The 20,611-nt window shown below is 40.0% G+C and overlaps 1 protein-coding gene across 2 annotated transcripts; it reads right to left on the bottom strand.

Moving 5' to 3' along the window:
* Positions 1-6,156: 6,156 nt before the first annotated feature.
* LOC307248609 (uncharacterized protein) lies at positions 6,157-20,208 on the bottom strand. 2 transcript variants are annotated; one of them, XR_013844796.1, is made up of 8 exons: positions 20,175-20,208; positions 15,885-16,472; positions 15,418-15,532; positions 7,620-7,786; positions 7,372-7,486; positions 7,183-7,254; positions 6,889-7,075; positions 6,157-6,776 (listed from the first exon to the last, which is right to left on the bottom strand). XR_013844796.1 is itself a non-coding variant. In XM_080025041.1 (5 exons), the coding sequence occupies exon 1, from the start codon at positions 15,339-15,341 to the stop codon at positions 8,607-8,609; it is 6,735 nt and encodes a 2,244-aa protein (XP_079881167.1). In that variant the 5' UTR covers positions 15,342-15,391; the 3' UTR covers positions 6,157-6,776; positions 6,889-7,075; positions 7,183-7,254; positions 7,372-7,486; positions 7,620-8,606. The 2 variants fall into 2 exon arrangements, 1 of the variants encoding a protein (XP_079881167.1); XM_080025041.1 differs by lacking the exons at positions 15,418-15,532; positions 15,885-16,472; positions 20,175-20,208 and having other exon boundaries at positions 7,620-15,391.
* Positions 20,209-20,611: the final 403 nt, after the last annotated feature.

Below are 20,611 nucleotides of genomic sequence, written 5' to 3'. Positions count from 1 at the left end.
TGTAGTCAAACCAAGAGTTAGTTAAGAGACTAACGGGTGGTTCAGCTATGTTTCTGTTGTTCCATGCTTTTACATCACTTCTCACAAGCTTGAAATTCGCAACAGTGTGGAACATAGATCGCGTGAACTCTAAAGTGGTACGACTCTGGGGTATACAGTAACACTTTGACAATTCACACGGCCTTCAGAGGCAGTGAAAGCAACAGATACAGTATAGCCGATCTAATCGCCGTCTTGCCTCTGATAGAACTCTAGGATACATTTTTGTCAGTGTGACAGAGTTGACCTTTAGCCATGAAAGTGGACGCCGATTTTAAAGATTAGAAAAAGGGAAACTGCAAGATGGTAACCATGTCTCTCTGATCCGACGCCAAGGGTGTAAATTTGTTTGTAATACGTGTGCCGACTTGGCCGTGTGTCTCTTTGCAGTATTTGTGCTTGTTTATGTGTAGGAATGTGTGTGTGTGTGTGTGTGTGTGTGTGTGTGTGTGTGTGTACGCGCTCTCTCATCTCTGTTCTTTTTTACTTAGATCTGCAGTCTAGAATGACCTTTTGTTTATCAAAGCTGTGGCCGTTGTGGATGTTTGTCTTGAAATGTTGGGTAAAACAAAAAGCCTAAAGAAACTTACTGACAGAGTCCACAGTACGCTCTATTTAAGCACTGTTAGTTAACAGAAATACAAACAAACCTATCGTAGCATAGATTAAATAAGTGTTGGATTAAAGTGAGGTGAGATGAATGAACATCAAAGAGTGGATACAAGAGATGGAACCGTCTGTTAAAGCTTCAGATTACTTTGTTGCAAGTGTGCAGAATTACTGCTTACAGGTGAAATACCTGGTGAAACCGAGCATATTTGTCTTTGTGAGTAAATGAGGCTTTATGTATTTTCTTTGCATACAGTGCTTCACACCAGTGTTAATTTTGGCAGCAAATTCTGATTTAGTCTTAGTCTTTTGAATATCACACCATTCAGTCTTAGTCCTATTTAAGTCATCTAAAATATTTTAGTCCTAGTTAGTCTACTAAATATAAGCAGCTTTTAGTTGACTAAATGTACAGCGGACTTCGTCGACTATGTGTTTTTCTTCATTGAATGGTATTAAGGTTTGAATATGCAATACAGACACAGATTTAATGGTTGTAATACAAAACATGTATTCTATTTAATTCGTAATAATCTCACATAAAAATCAGTGTACCTGACTGGATAGGGGGGAGGGGGGCATTAAGAGCCTTTGACCCCCCCTATATAGTTGCACAGTCAGTTTGGGGACCTGGCTCTGTGTATTCAAGCTCGAGACACAGCCTACTACAAACAGATCGTGGAATTTAGCCGTTCCCCTAGACAACGTTAACGGGCAGGATATCCCTGACTATCATTTTGTCCATCAAACTGCAGAGTTTTTCTGCACGTCGGCTCTCTCCACCCGCTAACACTGGCGAGTTCTCCCGTCGATTTTCACCGACTCAGGGTTGCATTCGCTGCTTAGCACTGATTGGATTTCTTCCTAACTTGTCCCACAGTTCTGATTGGATCTCTTCTCCATTCGTCCCGCTCTAACAGTTTCGTAGACTATAGTGTCAGTTATATTCGTCTCAGTCTTCGTCATCATATGCCTTTTTATTTAGTTTTTATTTAGTTTTCGTGCGTGAAAAAGGTTTGTTGACAAATATTTTTCTTAGTCTACGAAATTAACACTGCTTCACACTCATGTATATGTTACTGTATGTGAAAGGAAGTGACTTCCTAAAAAATGCAGTGTGATAGGTACACACAAGTGGAGGAATTAGCACATTTTAAAAGCTTGTTTTTGTTACCTAAGGTGAGTTTAAACCCATTTAACAAGTATAATGCTGTAATAGTGTGTCCTGTATTACATTTTACTTAGTCTGACTATATTTCCTGAACAATTTTATATCGAACAAATTCGCAAAATACTGCTGTGACGTTTACGTCACATCGGGCCTTTAGCCTTAAAATAGTCATGGAATTCCGTTGTAACATATTTGTCACAATAACAAAAATGGTATTTAGCTTATCAATTAATTTTTCTGTGCTAGGATCAATCTGAAATTTGATTTTGACACAACAAAATGTTCATTCATCAAAGCACAGTACTTTTTTCGATCTGGATAGGTAACCAAATCATCTTGAACACACTAAACAGTGGATTTTTATTTTATAACGCATTACCGGACTGCATTTTATCAGCCACGCCATACTCACATGCAATAGTCTCAGTTTGATAGCAAAGCCAATCCGTGGTTTAAGTGTGTGCTGAACCATGGGGGGGTGATCCCTACAGTGCAACTGTGATCCATTGCACCATTAAAAACAAGTGTTTAGAGCCTCCCCACAGCTAAACTAAACTCTGAATTGACTTGGTTTCTGTCCAATAACAAACAAAACATATTTGTTTTACTCTTTCCATCATCTGAAATGTTGTTCTGTTTTATATTATATTGTATATTTCTGAACTGTTTTAGTGTTTTGTGAAATGTTGATGTGTTGACCTTCAGGGACGCCATAAATAAACGTATAAGAAAATGGACCTAGGGAGGGGGGGACTACGGTGGAGATCACAGGACATGGATTTTTCTTTTTGTGTTTGTGTGTGTCTTTGAATGTTACGTGTGTGTGTGTGTGTGTGTGTGTGTGTGTGTGTGTGTGTGTGTGTGTGTGTGTGTGTGTGTGTGTTCATGCGATGAATAACTTCATGTAAAAGTACTTTATTTATTTTATATATAGGTTTGAAATCTTTAAGGATGCATTTCTCTGCATGTTTTCAGAGGGTGTCAAGAAAAGGGTTTCTTTTTTTCTCTCCTTTCTTAGTTTGTATGTACTGTTTGGTGTTGTTTGTTTGTTTGTTTGTTTGCTTATTGTTACAAAAAAACAAAATAAAAAGAATTATACAAAAAAAAAAGAAAATGGACCTAAAGTCCCTATGAAGGCACCAATACAAATACAGGTTAGGTATCAGTCTCGCACAGCCAGACCAAACTACAGCTAGTAGTATGGTCTGAAACCAATCTGTATCGTTTCGAATATAGGGGGGGGGGGGGCGTTAATCCCTGGAAGCCGCAACGTTTCCATTCAAAATAGTGCAATTTGGACCATGGACCTATTATAAAATATTCCAACCAACACCGTCAATGAGGCACGCCGGTTGTGCGCGTGCACGTGTGTGTGCAGCAACATTATGAGCTGGATACTATCAAACCGTGTCAAACACACACGTGTGCACTTTCTGTTGTCTCACATTCTGAGCGGAGCATAAACGGTAGGCCACAGCGGGGAAGAGGAAGGGGAGGAGTTTGATGCTGGTATCTACCGGGAGCGCTACAAGTTGTCGATATCCGGCTAGCCAGACTAGGTATCAGGTGATCAGGAATGTACAGATACCATAAGAGCTAATGTAGAAAAAACAATATTGAAATAAATTAAGGATATTCAGAGTGGGAAAAACAGTCTACTGTGGGTATTATAATAATACTGGGGTCAGACGCAGGGTCCAGTGGATCGATTATTTGGGCAAATTAAGATGTATTTGTTCTGATTACAAACGACTAAAGCTGTTTAACCAGTTAAACCTTGATGCAGCAAACAGCATGGATATGATGTTGTGAAGAAGAATGGGTGGGGGATTGGGGGGGAGAAACGATGAGACGGGAGAGCATAGAACTGTAAGGATAAGAATGTGACATGATATGCCTAGAAGGAAGGCTTGTCTGAGTAATGGAGGAGGGTTAGCGGGGTAGACACCAGAGGTCAAAACGGGGACTCAAAACATAAAGGCATGGGGGGACAAAAGAAAAAGTTGCCTGATGAGCAGACATGAGTGTATGTAAATGAGCTTTCCTTCAGGCCAAGACTTTGCAGCAATCATTGTAACCTCCTTACCCATGGTTGTCCTTTTGCCTCAACTCATTTCCTTCCATTCTTCTCTACTCTTATCAACCTCCCTTCCTATACTCTCTCGTCAGCCCCTCTTGTGTCCATTTTGCCTGATTTATCCTCATCCCTCTCCTCTCTCATCTACTCTCCTCTTGAAGGTTTCAAGATAACATCGGTGCTGCTTATTCATTGGCGCAATCCCTGAGTAGACTGCCTAAATAACCTGACAGCCCCTCTACAACACGCATGCACACACACACACACACACACACACACACACACACACACACACACACACACACACACACACACACACACACGTGCCTGTGTGACTCAGACGGACATTAACATACATGGATGGACAAAGCCACACAGACGGCACACACACACACATACAGGGCTAGAAGGAACACATATGATGAAAGACAAATGACACAAGTGGTTAGAATACGGGATCTTGTTGTGAATACCAAAAGACCTTGTTGATAGGACAGAGCGACCCTTCCTCGTAGATACTTCCCGTCATCAATCCTTCTGACATCATGTCATTGATATTCAGTTTCCCAACCCATTTGTAACTCAAGATTAGTCTTACCTGGAAACATGTGAGTGTATGTCTGTGTGAGTGTGTCCTTGTTTTCTGTTGTTCAATATGCCTAGAATTGTGTCTATTTTTGTATGTCAGACTAATGAATGGAAATGTAGCCTAAACCATTTTAGAGGGAGGTCGAAATCATTCATCATAGAGTAAAAACAGTGGTAAGTCATGCGGTTAGTTCCTTTTTGTAATTGGGTGTGATCTACAGTGCTGGGGCAAACTACACAATATTAAAAGGTTGTAACCAGTAGGTCATTCTGCAGCTCACTGTTATTTCCAATGAAAAATATAGCATATAATGTTACTTGTTTATTGGTATAACACATTGTTCATATAACATAGACAGACACGGCTCTGGGGGATTTACTGGGGCAAGGCAGGCTACTCAAAAGGGCAAACGTCATATCAATGGAGTGTAGTAAGGAAGGAGTGAGACTGCCACACATAGCCAATAACACCTTATCTCCAATAAAAACTGCAGCCAACAATTACTAAAAAAAGAATCAGATCAGAAGCAGGTCAGTTCGGACGAGCATTCCTGGACTGTGGGGGCCTTAGGAAAAATGCATTTTGATCTGCTTAAGGATTGATCTTGGAACATGTGGCCAAATAGGTGATGTTGGTAACTGTGTTACGTAACGTGTTATAGTTATATCTATCTATCTATCTATCTATCTATCTATCTATCTATCTATCTATCTATCTATCTATCTATCTATCTATCTATCTATCTATCTATCTATATATATATCTACCTGTTACATTTTTCGAAAATGTACATTGGATCATTGGAAGTAAAGTATGCTATTCCATAAATCAACTAGAATTGCAATTCCTTGAAGAAATTGCGGTGTGAATGCTGACGCTGATGCTGAAGCTGATGCTGAATTTGACCCTTCACTGCTGAATGTTGATGAAGAACGAAGGATGAATATATCTGAATCAACAGAATGATTGAATGATACAATGTATGAAAAATGAATGAAAAATGAATGAATTATGACCTTGAAATTTGACCTCTAAACTACTCTGAGGTCATAATTGAGTCATAATAAACATCTGTGCAAAGTTAAAAGAAAATCCGTGTAAGTCTAAAATGTAGCTGTAACCGGGGCTTGAACCGCCAACTTTTAGTTCAGGGTAAACAATAAATAAAATTGTTCGGGGTAAACAGCTCTACCTCATGTGTCATCTACACTTAGCATGAGACATGTTCCACTTCACACAATGATATAAGTAGAAAATGTTATTCCACAAGCTGGATTCAATCCTGTGATTTTCTGATTACAAGACCAAGGCTTTAACCACTATACCACCAATCCTGTGCTAAAAACAGAGACCAGGTCTAATTTATAAAGAAACCTATATATTCCTATGGTGCTATATATTCCAAACTGCTACTTCTATCTCGCAAACCGTGAGTCTGAAAGACTTGCCCTCGTCAGACGGAAACGGGAAGAAACATAGTGAGACACTAGTTTGTTCAGTGTTTATTTCTCACCATAAAATAAAATTTCACTACATCATTATTTTAAACCGCAATATTTAAATTTGATAACTAAAAGAACCTTGTATTTTTTCAGACCTTTTTTGCTATCACTTTACCTTCATGTCCCAGTTATTTTATGATAAACCTGTACACAGAACATTTCAGAAAGGATATTGATGATAATCTTATTGAACTCTTAAGATAGAGTGGTGTAATCAAATCAACAGGTGTAAAAAATGTTCGTTCCAATATATGTTACATTGTAGGCTACCCTCTATGCATATATGCAAACATATACAAATGCATTGAGACATTGAATAATGCCCACCTTCAAAGTAAATCAGATAAAGTCTGTTGGAATATTTCTGTTAATTCACCATTTATTAAAATGTTATTGTTACATGAAAAATGTTAACCCCATAGAAAAAGGAAAATATAAAAGTCTGCCGATATAATATTTACAGCCTTACACCCTCAAAGCATGTCAGGAAAAACTTCTTAAAAACCTTTATCAGGGAAAAAAAAAAAATTGAAGAAACCTTTAGGTAGGCCAAGTCTTTGAGAGATCCCCTACCAGGACGACTGCGTGTGACAGACTAGTTAATGTTTGAATCTGTGATTGTCTGAAAGTCTTGTGCACAGTGTAGCTAATGTGGATGACACAATGTGTATCTTTGTACGGTGGTTAGCGGAAAGGAAACTGTCTCTTCTTCAAGTCATTCTTCCAGTGGCCAGATGATGAAGGGCAGCGACTGTTTCTGTTGAGCAGATGGACTCCCAAAGGAAATTGCTGTAGAGAAGATCAACAACAGAAAAATGTTTTACAATAAGACCAAATAACCAAATATGCATTTAATCACTTACATAAGAAGCAAGGTCAAATCTTATAAGTATCTTCTTACATGCTCAGTAAAGAGTTGTGGAGCCGCACTGCCTGCCCCTTATCTGCTTTTCCTCAGTCCATATGATTCTCTCCTATGGGATGGTTGGTCATGTGGCCATCTGGATGGACAGCTAACAGGAAGCATCTTTTTTTTGTTGAGTTGAGGACTCCAGGATACTGCTGCAGAAGACTCTCAGAGTAGTTTGCTGTAAAGATGAGGGGTAAATGTTATAATAAAACATTAATTAAATCACTTGTAGAACACACAAGTTCAAATGTTTGCGTAAAAAAGCATTAAATATAATCTACTTACGTTTTTGAAGCAGAGAGTTGAAGTGTCTTTTACTGCCTTGAGTTGACCTCTCCATGGTGCTGACGACTCAGCCTGGCACAGATCAAGTGAGAAAAAATCAGAAGCAATTGATCATTTCATGTTTTTCACATTGTGAGTGTCACTGATGGTTTGAGGTACAGGTACATTAGATAAAGAAAGTTTACTTACAAAATGCTTTGTTCCAGGTCAAGATGACCACTCGGGTTGATTGCCACTAGATTTTCCTGTTGCCCCAGTCTCACCATGTTTCCTCGATGCAGATCCATCACAACCGCCTCTCAGCCTGAAACCAAACCCAAATGTGCATTCTATGTTACTTACAATGAATACTGCGGACAGTGACAACAACCAAATCAGCATAGACATGCAGAGGATTTTAATACAACACTAATATAAAAAAATATGTAGTCACATACATGGCACTGTTCCAGAGAACTATGAAGGGCTTTGCAGACATCTGTGGTTGGTCTCTCTGCCTTGAGTAGATGTCTGTCAGGTCTGCTGTGAAGCCCAATGTTGGTGTTTCTAGAACTCTGGTGTAACTTCTGAGCTGAGGGGCCTCCCGAGTGACAACTGTGGGGCACTTATGTAGACAAATATACAGACAAAAAAGAAATGTATTAAATAGCAGTAATGTAGAGTGCAGCAGGAGCAATAATGAATCATTACAACTTCCCGCAATTACTGATAATGATCAAAGTTATGCCTTAGTTACCAGCACTTACTTGTAGTTTCCTGTCCACTTCTCAGGACTGCCATTATATTTTATATGTATAAATATATATGTATATATATATATATATATTGGGAGAATTGTTTATTCACAATTTAAAAGGGTCGACCATTTTTCAATACGTAGTAGTTGGATTATTTAAGCTTTGCCACCCACAATATAATTGAATATTTAGTCATCGGTTGCAAATGACGCTGGTTGGATATTGGTTGAATGAAGTTTAGGGGAAGAAGTATGAGTGAGAAGAAGCGATTTTAAATGTTGCATCATTTTTAATGAAATGTTGACGAATTTTGAAGTTAGGATTTATTTTGAAAATGTTGAATAAAAGCAGACGTGGTGAAGTTGTTGAAGATCTTAAAGTTTGAATGAAGTTTCTAGAATGAAGCATGTTGATATTTATCTTGAGTGAGATTGTCCCTCCATCCCACCCTCCCTCCCAGCCTGTAAAAGGCTGGAACAGCCGAAGCAGATTTTACAGCTTGGCTGACAAGGACAATCCCACCCACAAATGTATTAGTTTTTTTTTTATTTAGTATTTTTCTGGATTAAGTTTTGTTCAAGTAATATGTTATGTTAAGTAATAAGTCGATTTACAATCATCAATGCATTACACAATACTTAGTTTTGTTAAACTTAGCAATGGTTACCCAGGTTATATACTCTCAATTTACATTTCCAATATTTCTGAGGTAATCGTACAGTACACAGGATTGTGGTAACTGTAGTAAGTTTGGAGCAAGCCAGAATGCAGACAGCACTGTGGTCGAGAGATGTAAATGTGGTCCAAGAGTGTATTTTTGTCGGTGGTAGCGGCTGTGATAAGTTGCTCGTAACCTTTTGACTGAAACAGTTCAAGGATCGGCTTGCTTGCTCCGGACAACAGATTTTCATTAAAATCTCCGCAGACTATGATTGGATGATGATCCATAATTTCTAGCGAATCCAAGAGGCTTTGCAAGTTGGAAAGGAATGAGTGTATGCTGTAGCTTGGAGGCTTGTAAACAGCAGCGATCAGCGCATTGAATGGGGCTTCAAGCTTGACAACTGTAAACTCAATGTCAGTAGCATTGTGTACGTACTGCTTTTCACGGACTTGTATATGGTCTTTTACATAGATAGCGACTCCGCCACCATTTTTGCGAACCATGTCAGGAAAGTTTGTGTACGAGACATTTCGGTTGCGATTGAACATCTTGTACCCTTGTAAATGGAGACTTTGAGCGACAAATGATCCTTGTAAGTGAGTTTCTGTTAGACACAGGACATCAGCAAGGTGAAGTTCATGGTGACTCTTGATATCAGCGATGTGAGACGGAAGTCCTTCTGTGTTGTGGTGGATGACGGTGAGAATATCTGGCCTGTTTAATGTCGCTGTGACATTCAGTAGAGGCATTAAATGTTCAAATGAAGCTTCTGCCATGGCTGCAAGACCTATTTTGACTTGTGGATTAGCATATATTTTTGTCTCATCAAAATCTAGAATATGAAGTCCACTGAGGGAAGTAACTCTGCTGAGAGCAACATAGGCCATGCCTGGCTCAAAGATGCTTTTTAGTGAGACTGCGGCGGAGGACCTTGTCATGCCTTGAACCTTGTGTATTGTACAAGCAAACGCAAGTTTTAAAGGAAACTGCCTGCGGACCACTCCCTTTTGCTTCAGTTTTTCTTCATCTCTATCAATGTACACAATATTATCAGCTGCACTGATATTGCTGGGATTTCTTGCCACATCTAGTTCTAGTCCAAGTTTGTTGACGTGTGAAGCACTACCGCCATCACTGGTCACTATTTTCGCAATACATGCAAATGTTCCATTGCAGAGACCAGACTGCACGTTGATATTTCTTGTAAGCATGACACGAGCGCCTAAAGCAACTTTAATTGAGTCAGGTAACTCTTTATTGTCCCCTTTAAAAGGTGTAGCTTCTCTCGCCATTCTACCAGTTCTGGGATCTTTTCGATAGTCGTCTGCATCTATCTTTATGATGTCAGAGTGAAACCGCTCTAGTGATGTCGAATTATGTGCATCAACCTGTTTATTTGTAGCGAAGACGTGGAGTATGTCTTTTGGACAGTGTGCCGGATCAGCGACAGCCTGTGAAAGCAAAGCTTTGTCTTGGTTGGATAATGCCTCTTCCTTCTCTTTAACGCGGATGCGGTTCAGCATCTCAGCAAATGGGACGTCGTCTTTCTGACGCATAATCTCAGTCAACGTGATAATCTGAAATTGGTCGCGCCAGAGGTCGATCTGAGTTGGATCATAGACGCACAACGGTTTAGACTGTCGAACAGGAGGGAGCTGATTGAAATCACCCACGGCGAGGACACACATCCCACCGAAAGGTCTGTGATTTCCTTTGATTTGTTTCAATCTGGCATCGACATAGGCAAAGAGAGACTTTGAAACCATACTGATTTCATCAATTATGAGTATCTCTGCATTTGAAAGCTCTGCCCTGACTTCATCTAGTTTATTACCAAGACCATTGAACGGAGGCTTTAAACTTCTCGGCAGCTTTAGGAGACAATGCAATGTTGTGCCTGAAATGTTGAAAGCGGCGGTGCCAGTAAACGCGGTTAACAGGACGGTAGGTTTTGACATGTCCGATTCCTCTGCATTACGTGGAAGCCTAGACAATATTTTGGATGCTTCTGCGTGGATGCATTTGATAAGATGAGACTTGCCTGTTCCAGCACCACCGTTAATGAAATAGAAGAACGGTTCCACATTTAAACCACAGACGCGTTTTATGCTCCAGTCTCTGATGGCGTAGAAAACGGACGCTTGCTTTTGGTTTAAATTTTGATACATTTGCCGCAACATTGCGGGATCTATCTCAGGGGCTTCTCTCATGATGGCAACTTCTGGTCTGTTTTCTGTCCTCAGATTATAGTCCGGCACGTTCTCTTGCACGTTATCCTCATCAGCTGGTCTTGCTTCAAGTTCCTCAATGCATTCTAACCTTTGTAGTTCACATTCGGGAGCCAGATTACACCATTCGTTTATTATAACACCATTCTGTTCAAACTCTGCGATGGCACTATCAATGTCTTCCCTGTGTTTTTCATATTTTTCTCGGTTTCGTTTCACGACACAAGACACCATCTCAGGGCGCTCTGTACCTCGTATCCAAATGCCAGCACGTTCGTGGAAGGACTGGTTGGTGGGGTAGTGTATGGATTTTAGCTCCGTCTGTGCGCGATACGGGACGTAAAGCTTTAGTAATGTGCCGTGAAATTCCTCAGGATTCTTCTCCTGTGAGAAACAACGATATTTAATAACAGCGGGTTTACCGTTTGTTCTTCTCTGAACAAATCCCATCTCATTCAGTAGGGGCACTACGTTGGGACCTTTTGCCTGTTTGCCATAGACAATTCTACAAGTGGAAGCAAAATCGGCCAAGCACATTGCCTCAAAGTCTGGAGTTTCTGGTCTGCATTGGTACTTGTCAGGTAATCCGTTCATCCACAAATTAACAGAGTCTGGCGTTCTGTTCTCTAGGAAGGACATGGGGTAACTCATTTTTAGCGCGTTGTCATCAGTCTGTACAAATATGACCTGGCGTGAACACTGTTTCATGCGTAGACCACATGCACGGGCCACACACTCTTGAGCACTGACCTCTCTTTTCTTAGAGTACGCCTGCATTACCAGTTTCATCTCATCGCTCTCATTTACATTTTCATGACTTGAATTTTGAATCATTGATTTGAGGTATTCACTTAAACCGTGTTCAGCTTTGCTGATGTAGCTGCAGATGTACATGATACACGAGTAAGGGTTGAGAATGAACTGTATATCTAAATTAGCATCCCAGGCTTCAAGGAGGGCAGGATTGTATCCATTTACCCACGAGTCTTTTGGATCACGCTTTAGAACCACCTCACTTGCTTTGGCTTTAATACACAGGCATTCTATGTATTCCTCAACCGTGAGGTCACATGACGCCAACATCTGTTCTAAAGTCAGAGATGCGCTCTCAGCTACATCGTTTAACCGCTTTAGTGCGTTGAGCTTTCTTATTGCCACCAACTCTCTCTCATCTTCATCTTCCAATACTTTAGATCGTATTATCATGGTTTCTGGGGCTGGGATTTTAGGAAATCCAAAACGGCAGTTGGCATTGGAATATTTAACACATGTCTTTGAATGTGTTTTGCTGTGCATCTGAACTTCTGTAACTTTTTTGTGCAGTTCAGGTTGTGTGTTTGGATCAGGCAACTGAGCTGTGATGTATTTGGAAACGAAATCACAAACCGTCTGATCAGAGTCTTCTTCAAACACAGGAGCTCCTTCTACCCATACGAGACAGTGTATGTGTGGGCTTCCACGGTGCTGAAATTCCAATCTCAAAAACCAGTCCACCACTTTACCGATGGGTTGAGCGGGTGACAGTATCAAATCTCTGAACAGAGCCTCAACACGTTTGTCAAAAAGTCGCATAGAGGTCACCGGGTTTGATCTTAAGATGGACGCTTTCGCCTGCCAATCGAGTGCATCAAAATTCACTTGTTCGCCTTGTTGAGCTTTAATGGCTGTAATAACCTCTTTCCAGCGCATTTCAGCAGCAGAAAATGTAAGAAAGAATGTTGGCGTCCCCATCTGACGAATCATCGAGAATAAATCTTTGGTCGTCTTCTCCCAAAACGCGGGGGAGCCTCTGAGTGGTGTCATGAATCGGATTGCATCTTTGTTACGCACAAGTTTTTCAACCTCATGCTTGTTCTGCAACATTGCATTGGTTATTTTGCGACCATCTCGTGTAAAAGGTTTTGCTTTACGCAGCTGTATTGACATGCTGGAAGTGGCCTGATGTATTTCGCTTACAAACTGAGCGAAAAAGAGATAGTTTGTATCCCTAGCAAAACGGTTGTCTGCACAGCAAAGTCTAGTTTTGAAATAACTGCAGGGTGTTATTGTTTTGCGACGGTTTTCGTCTAGAGTGTTTTTACCAGTGGGAAACTGAACGGGAAAAGCCATTGCCTCTAGGTTAGGAGTTTTGAAAAAGCTTACTGGTTTGTTTCCCTCAGCGGGTGCAACCGAGTAGATTCCCTCACTAAAACTTAATATTTCATCTGTCAAATCAGTTGGTTGTAGACATGACTCGAGAGCAACGGCGCCATTAGGTTCATCACTCTCCTGTTCAATATTTTCAGACTGCTGCTGTGGTTGCTGACCATCAGACAACTGACTATTTGTATCCTGTTCATCGTTCTCAGAATCCATTTCTGCCTCAAAGAGTGCATCGTTCTCAAAGCTGTCAATTTCCATCATATCTTCAACATTATAGTCCGTATCATCCATGTTTTCCTCATCCGAGTCATTTGCTTCCTCATCAATTAATGGGTCACAAAGCTCTTCCTCATCTCGGATTGTTATGTCAGTATACTGCGGATGGACCTCTTTTAGTTTAAGCAAAGCCCTCACTAGTTTAGTCCATGTTACACTTTGGTAAAGTTGATGGCCGGTATAGCACAATTTCCTCTTAAGTTTAACTCTCATGACCTGAGACTCACTTCTTAGTCTCGGTAAGGCATTTACCGTTTCTTGTACTTCTGATGGGACGCAGACCAAGTTTCCACAAATCTGGCGCTGACCTCCCTTCGGGAGTGGGATAATTTTGGCGAATGTTATGCATTTGGAAATGAGATGCCTCTCCAAAATGTTTAAATCACAGAGTTCAGTGGGAATATCTGCTAGTTCTAGATTGTTAGCTATGGCAAGTGGTGGCATACTTCCAGTTTTAAGGTGCTCATGGCAAGTGTGACAGATCCACTCTTTTTTTCTTTCAGCTGGTACTGTGCATTGTTGAGCATTTTGACACTCATCAGTACAGACATGAACAAACTTCCCTGTCAGGCAGGTTTGAGCAACAAGTGGATTTGTATTGTACTTTGATCTATTGCAACATTTCACTTGATTTGGAAACAAAGATCGATGGCAGCACGTGCAGCCATGTATTGGGGCCTTTTTGATATTGGATCGAAAAACTTCTATAGCATCTCGCATCTGCATGTCTTCCATCGCATCTCTAATGAGACTGTCATCCATAGAATCTCTAATAGGACTGTCATCCCTTTGGTTTTGCCTTCTTTGCATGCGTCTGTATTTTTGTCTTATTCTCATCGCACAGTTCATGCGATGAGTCATTCCAAATGCACGATTGCTTTGGTATTTGTTTCTCATGCGTTGTCTCATTGTTTCTTTCTGTCTGGCTCTAAATGCAGGGTCCTTTGCATAACGAGTGGTTACATTAGACTTTTTAGTTTGTCTGAAACGAGCATCTAAGCGATAGCGGGTGCATGTGTATGACCTCTGCTTCTGCTTGAAGCTTTCACTTTGCCTGTAACGGTTGGTTATATACGACCTTTGCTTGTCCTTAAAGCTTTCGCTTTGCCTGTAACGGTTGGTTATATACGACCTTTGCTTCTGCTTAAAGCTTTCGCTTTGCCTGTAACGGTTGGTTATATACGACCTCTGCTTCTGCTTAAAGCTTTCGCTTTGCCTGTAACGATTGGTTATATACGACCTTCGCTTGTCCTTAAATCTTTCGTCTTGCCTGTAACGATTTGTTAAGTTATGCTTCTGCCTCTGCCGGAAGTCGGAGTCGTGTTGATAGCGAGAAGTTGTGTAGGACTTCTTTCTTTTTCTGTAAGAATTGTCATGGGATTTGCTCACTTCTTTAGCGTACCTTTCCCTCTCTTTCCTCTTTTTCTTTTGGAGGGGAGTTTCAGTGTTTTTGTCATGTTTTGCCTTTGCCTTCTCTGCAGCCATCATTCTTCTTTTATACTTTATCCTTGCATGTTTGGGAAGTTTAGATAGATTTGGTATAGCTCTGTGGTCCTTTTCTGGATTATCTAATGTATAACATTCTGAACCTGCATTGCTACACACATGTATTAATTCACTTGAATCTGATGTAACGTCTGCATAGGGGGTATAGGCTGTATCTGAGCATGATGGCAACAACATCTCAGTTTCAGGCTGTGTTACACTGGAAATAGTGTGAACGTTCTGCTCCCTCATGTGTGAAACTTCTGCATTTGCATCGACATGAGCCACATTTTCTTCTACAGAGATTTCCTCTACACTTTGAACAACCACATCTGATTGCATGTCAGCACAGGGTGTAGACTCTGTAACTGAGCTTGACGGCAAAGACATTTCAATGTCAGGCTGTGTAACACTGACCGTAGTGTTATCGATATGCCCCCTCGTGTGTAAAACAGCAGTGTCTGCATTAGAGTTTACGTGAACAACATTTTCATTCACAGAGGCTTCATCTACACTCTGAAAAAGCACAGGGATTAGTTCATAAGGAGCCTCTGGGCTGGTGCCTAACAAGGTAAAGATTGTGCAAAGTTTGGTTTGCAGATCTCTTAAATGGTTGAAAGTGAACATGACAGCTGTTCCAGTACTGTCTGGGCCAATGGGAAGGCCATCAGGTCGTCTTGTGTGTGGGTCAAAAAATCCATACCTTGCTTGCTGGTCTCGGAAAACAGCAATGAAGACATGGCTCATTACCAACAGAGCGAAGTTCACTCCAGATGTCAAGCACTGAAGTCCGTCTGAAAGGTTTAAGAAGTCGCCTTCTGCAGGAGTAGATGTAAACATTCCATACATTGAGTTACATTTTGTCATTATGTGATGCAGTCTGTAGCCACGTACAACCTCAGGAATTTCATCTCTATTCAAATGTCCATGAACTATCCTTCCATCTTTTATCAACTGTTCCACTGTTTCCACGTACATTGAATAGCCACGATCTAAAACAAGATCAAGGTCTGCGCTTTTAAGGTGACTTAACTCGTGCAGGAAAGCTAAAAATGTTGCAGAGTTACAGGAGCACTGACTGTTGTTGGCATCATGATATGTATAATGGTTCTGGCTGCGGGATGCTAACTCACATGTCACATTAGCATTAGAAGGCTCAGAAACATTTACCTCTCTGTTGCTGTAAGGATCAGAATGTTCCACAGGTTCAGCTTGTTTTGAGGATAGAAACTCACTTAACTTCAGCCAGCGTACTTTTGAAGCTTGAGATTTCTTTCCTTTTTTTGGCATGGTCTCTGATTTCTCAAAGGTTCAAAGTTCTCAAAAGGTTTGCTTATCAAAGGTTTTTTCTGAAAACGTTTGAGAAAGGTTTTTTCTCAAAAGGTTTGAGAAAGGTTTGCGTCAAAAAGTTTTGCTTCAAAAAAGGTTTGCGTCAAAAAGATTTGCTTCAAAGGTTTTTTTCTGCAAACTGACTAGTCTCAGACTCAGTCAGAGGTGAATAAAAGAAGAGAGAAATCTGGATTTTGATACAAGGGTAGAGAGAGCAAGCAAGCTTTGGGGAGGTAGATCTGAATGTCCCCGGGAATACTGACTAGTACTTCTCAGTCAGAGCGTGACACAGGGAGAGAGAAGACAGATTTAGCAGAGAGTACAGACAGAGCAGAAAGCGACCGCTTGCCCAGACTGTGAATCTGCAACAAGAAGCGGTCAAAGGGGTTGGGGGTTGGGATGGTAGAGTCAGGGTACAAGACCAGGCGTCTGGAAAACAGAGAGTGGAAAACAATTATTAATTTGAAATACATTCTTCCTAGCAATTGCAGAAATAGTTGCCTAATTGCATGTAGGGCTGGCCATAATAGATCAAATATTCTATATTGTTTTGTTTTTACAATACAATTAGTCAGCAAATTATCTTTATTTCATTGAGCAGTAACAGTCTTTTCCCTATGTTAAGGAACGGTGCTGCGCCACTGTTAAACAGCATTTAGTTAATGAATAGAGCGGGTGGGTGCCACCACATAAACTGCTGAACAACAGGTGTTGGACTGAATACCTAGTAGGTCTATATGGCTGCCTATCATCCACGTCGCTCTCGGTTTCTCTGTTTGACAGCAGGGAGCGTATGTGAGAGAGACACACATACATTATCTGCAAACACACAGCCCGCTGCCAGTGACTTAACTCATTACACTCTTATCAAAAAGCTGTTCATGAAGAACAGGTACAAATCAAGTGTAAATTGGTCCTGCTTTTCACTGTGGTGGGACGTCTTGGTAACTTCCTACTATCAGTACACTAGCGTGTTAAATTAAATAATAAGCTAATACACATGGCTGGCTCAGCGCTGTCATTGCACTGCCAGCCCCTGTAGCAGTAGTGGACAGGTGGTGGGACACTGAAGCAGTGATGCAGACATCATGCTTTGTTTGTGTATTATCTATCTCCACTCTTATCATGCGACACAATGAATCAATAATGAAACTTTTATAAATTGATGTTTATGGATTTGTTGATACAGTCCTAATTTTGTCCATGAAGGAGCTTAGGTTAATAATACCCAGGGGGCAAAACACCCTTTTTTCAGAAAACAGACATGGATTGTTGTAAAAGGTTGTTCTCTATAAATAATATCTAGGACCCTCAAGGATTACAATCTGGTGAGCTACGTACTGGAAAGCAAGAGGGTTTATCTTAAACCATGAAATGTTGCCAGTTGATTACTGACAGAACAATTATTTTCTGTATTTTTTTCAGAAAGGTTCGAATAAATATGCACATTTGCAATATCCAACTCATTATGTGTATATTTGCATCTCTTTAAAAATCAATTATCTAGATGTTGGGTAAAGCCAGAGTATATTATGTGTAGTATATAAATTATAATAGCCATATGCATGCGCTCGTTGGATGCAATGAGGCCCAGTGTGAGGATGGAGTGTGAAGTAGCAGCAGGTAATACGTCCACAAACCCCCACATATATATGTGTGTGAGTGTGTGTGTGTGTGTGTGTGTGTGTGTACACCCCTCACATTTCTTTGCCCCTGATGAACTCCTCTGTTGTTTTTGCAGTTTTTTTTGGATCATTATCTTGCTGCATGATGAAGGATCTTCCAATCAGTTTGGTTGCATCTTTCTTTAAATTGGCAGACAAAATGTTCCTGTATACTTCTGAGTTCATTTTGCTGTTGCCATCATGTGTTACTGTGTTGTTGTCAAGATGCACCTTTACCAAAGTGATGGAAAGGCTAAAGTTTAGAGAAAGAAAGAATCTGCTCATAATCCCAAACATACAAGCTCATCTGTGAAACACGGTGGAGGCAATGTCATGGCTTGGGCTTGCATGGCTTCTTCTCGGATGGGCTCATTAATCTTCATTGATGATGTAACACATGATGGCAACAGCAAAATGAACTCTATGGTTGCGTTCCGAATCGCATACTTTCTACTATATAGTATGTAGAAAAAAGATTTAGGATGTCCCGATTCTTGTGGCCAGATTTAGGATGGTTAGAATACCCGGATGGTCTACTTCATGCGGCCAAGATTGTTAGTGTTGAAAAGTGCATCCTATTTGGGCGATTCTGACCCACAATCCAGTGCGCACGTGAAGTGACGTAACATCGACGAAGCCTATAGGTCCATGTTATGAAAACAAACGGGGATGCGACGGATATAAAAGCAAGAGGCAAGATCAAGGCGCAATGTTATGATGAAATAAGAGAGAAAAGTATGTCCCAATAGTATGTCTACTGCATCCTAACTAGATTCTTTTTATCGTCGGATGTAGTATGTAGAATAGAAAAAAGAAAGAGTATGCGATTCGGAACGCAACCTAAGTCTACAGAAACATTTTGTCTGCCAATTTAAGGAAAGATGCAACCAAACTGATTGGAAGATCCTCCATCATGCATCAAGATAATGATCCAAAACACAACAAAGGAGTTAATCAGGGGCAAGAAGTGGAAGGTTATAGACTGGCCATGTCAATCTCCAGACTTAAACCCTATAGAGCATGCATTTTACCTGCCAAAGAGGAGACTTAAGAGAGTAACCCCCTAACACAAACAGCAACTGAATGAGGCTGCATTGAAAGCCTGGAAAAGCATCACAAAAGAAGAATGTAAAAGTTTGGTGATGTCACTGGGTCACAGGCTTGATGCAGTTATTGCAAGCAATGGATTTGCGACAACATATTACGTTTTATTCACTTTAATTTATTTAAAGTCTATCTGTTCCTATACTTCTGCTCGCCTAAAAATGTGGTGTTCCTTTTCAAAAAATGCTATCTTCTAAGTTGTGTATCGGATCCAGATGTGAATACCTGGAAATGAAACCTGAAATGTTGATCTAGTCTCATATTCATCGTTTGGTGTCAAACCCAAATGTTTCCAGTCTACAGCAAAAATAAAGTAATTGGCCTCACCGTTCCAATACTATTGGAGGGGACTGTATGTGTATATTTGCATCTCTTTAAAAATCCATTATCTGGATGTTGGGTAAAGCCAGAGGTCAAATTTATATTATTTCGTTTTTACAATATGTCCAAAGTCATTACAGAACAGATTTTGGATACAGCCTTTTTTATATATAAATAGAGAAACACTATATACAGGTCATAACAATGCATTTTGATCATGTTTTTAAGAAGAAAATGTTTCATAAATAAGACAATGAACAACATATGAGCAAATCCTTCTGCAATAACCTTTGGTATAGTGCAAAGAATGATTATTGAAAGTTTAGTTGGATATCACAAAAAGCTATTTGCCTCAGTAACAATGAAAGGGATGCCTCTCCTATGATGGACAGACAGACAATGGGAGTCAGGACATTATCTCAACATTTTTTTTTCCAGTATTCCCAACTTCTAAAGAAGTTAACTAAACTTTCAATAATCATTCTTACTCTGATTTGTCAGACATTCTGTTCTTAAAAACACAAAAATAGATTTTAAGACCTAGTATAGTATTATTCAGTTTTTTAGAATAAAAAAGGCTGTATCCAAAATCTGTTCTGTATTGCCAGATTTTCATATTTATTCAAACATTTCTTAAAAAACAAAAATACAAAAAGTAATTGTTCTAATGTCAGTAATCCACTGGTAAAGTTTTGTGATATCTATACATTAAATATGTTACCCCATTCACCTGCAGTCTCTCGCCTTAAACCATGGCCCTGATTTGCTATTACCAGGTTGTCCACCCAGGTTGTGATCCTTGAATGCCCTACATATACTTTCTGGTGAAAAAACTTTTACAACATTCCATGTCTACAAACCTACTTTGCCCCCTGGGCATAATGCAAATTAGGGGTGCAAACTATTCACTTACGATATGTGTTTTTTGTACATCAATGTGTAAATGTTTGGTGATTATACAGAAGGGACTGAATAAAAGTAAAATTATCCAGTCAATGATGTATTATGTTGTCAATACCAGCACACATTCTCCTTTACTCACCAGTTAAGCACAATTATTCTCCTTGTTCTTTTCTAAAAGGAGATAAAAAAAAGATGTTAGACATGTCTTGACTCCTCATTCTATGAGTATGTGTGTACAGCTAGCAACATGACACAAACACTATAACTATCTGCTAGCCAAAGTTATTTTAAAAATACCCTGTATATAGGCCTAAACAAACCAATTACTGAAATTATTGTATTGGTATCCAAAACAGTGTTGTGCAACTCCAGTCAGGCATCCTGGGTCATCTTACAGACAGACAGACAGACAGACACACACACACACACACACAAGGAGCTTAGGTTATAATGCAGATTAGGTGTGCGAACTATTCACTAATCAGAAGTTTATTTTGGATATCAATGTTTTTTTTATACAGAAGGGACTGAATAAAAGTAAAATTATCCAGTCAATTATGTAGGCTACTCTGTTGT

This window comes from Ammodytes marinus (assembly GCF_949987685.1).
Source record: "Ammodytes marinus genome assembly, chromosome: 3".
Lineage (NCBI taxonomy): Eukaryota > Metazoa > Chordata > Actinopteri > Uranoscopiformes > Ammodytidae > Ammodytes > Ammodytes marinus.
The sequence above is the reverse complement of the archived record's forward strand: the minus strand, read 5'-3'. Positions and strand labels throughout refer to the sequence as shown.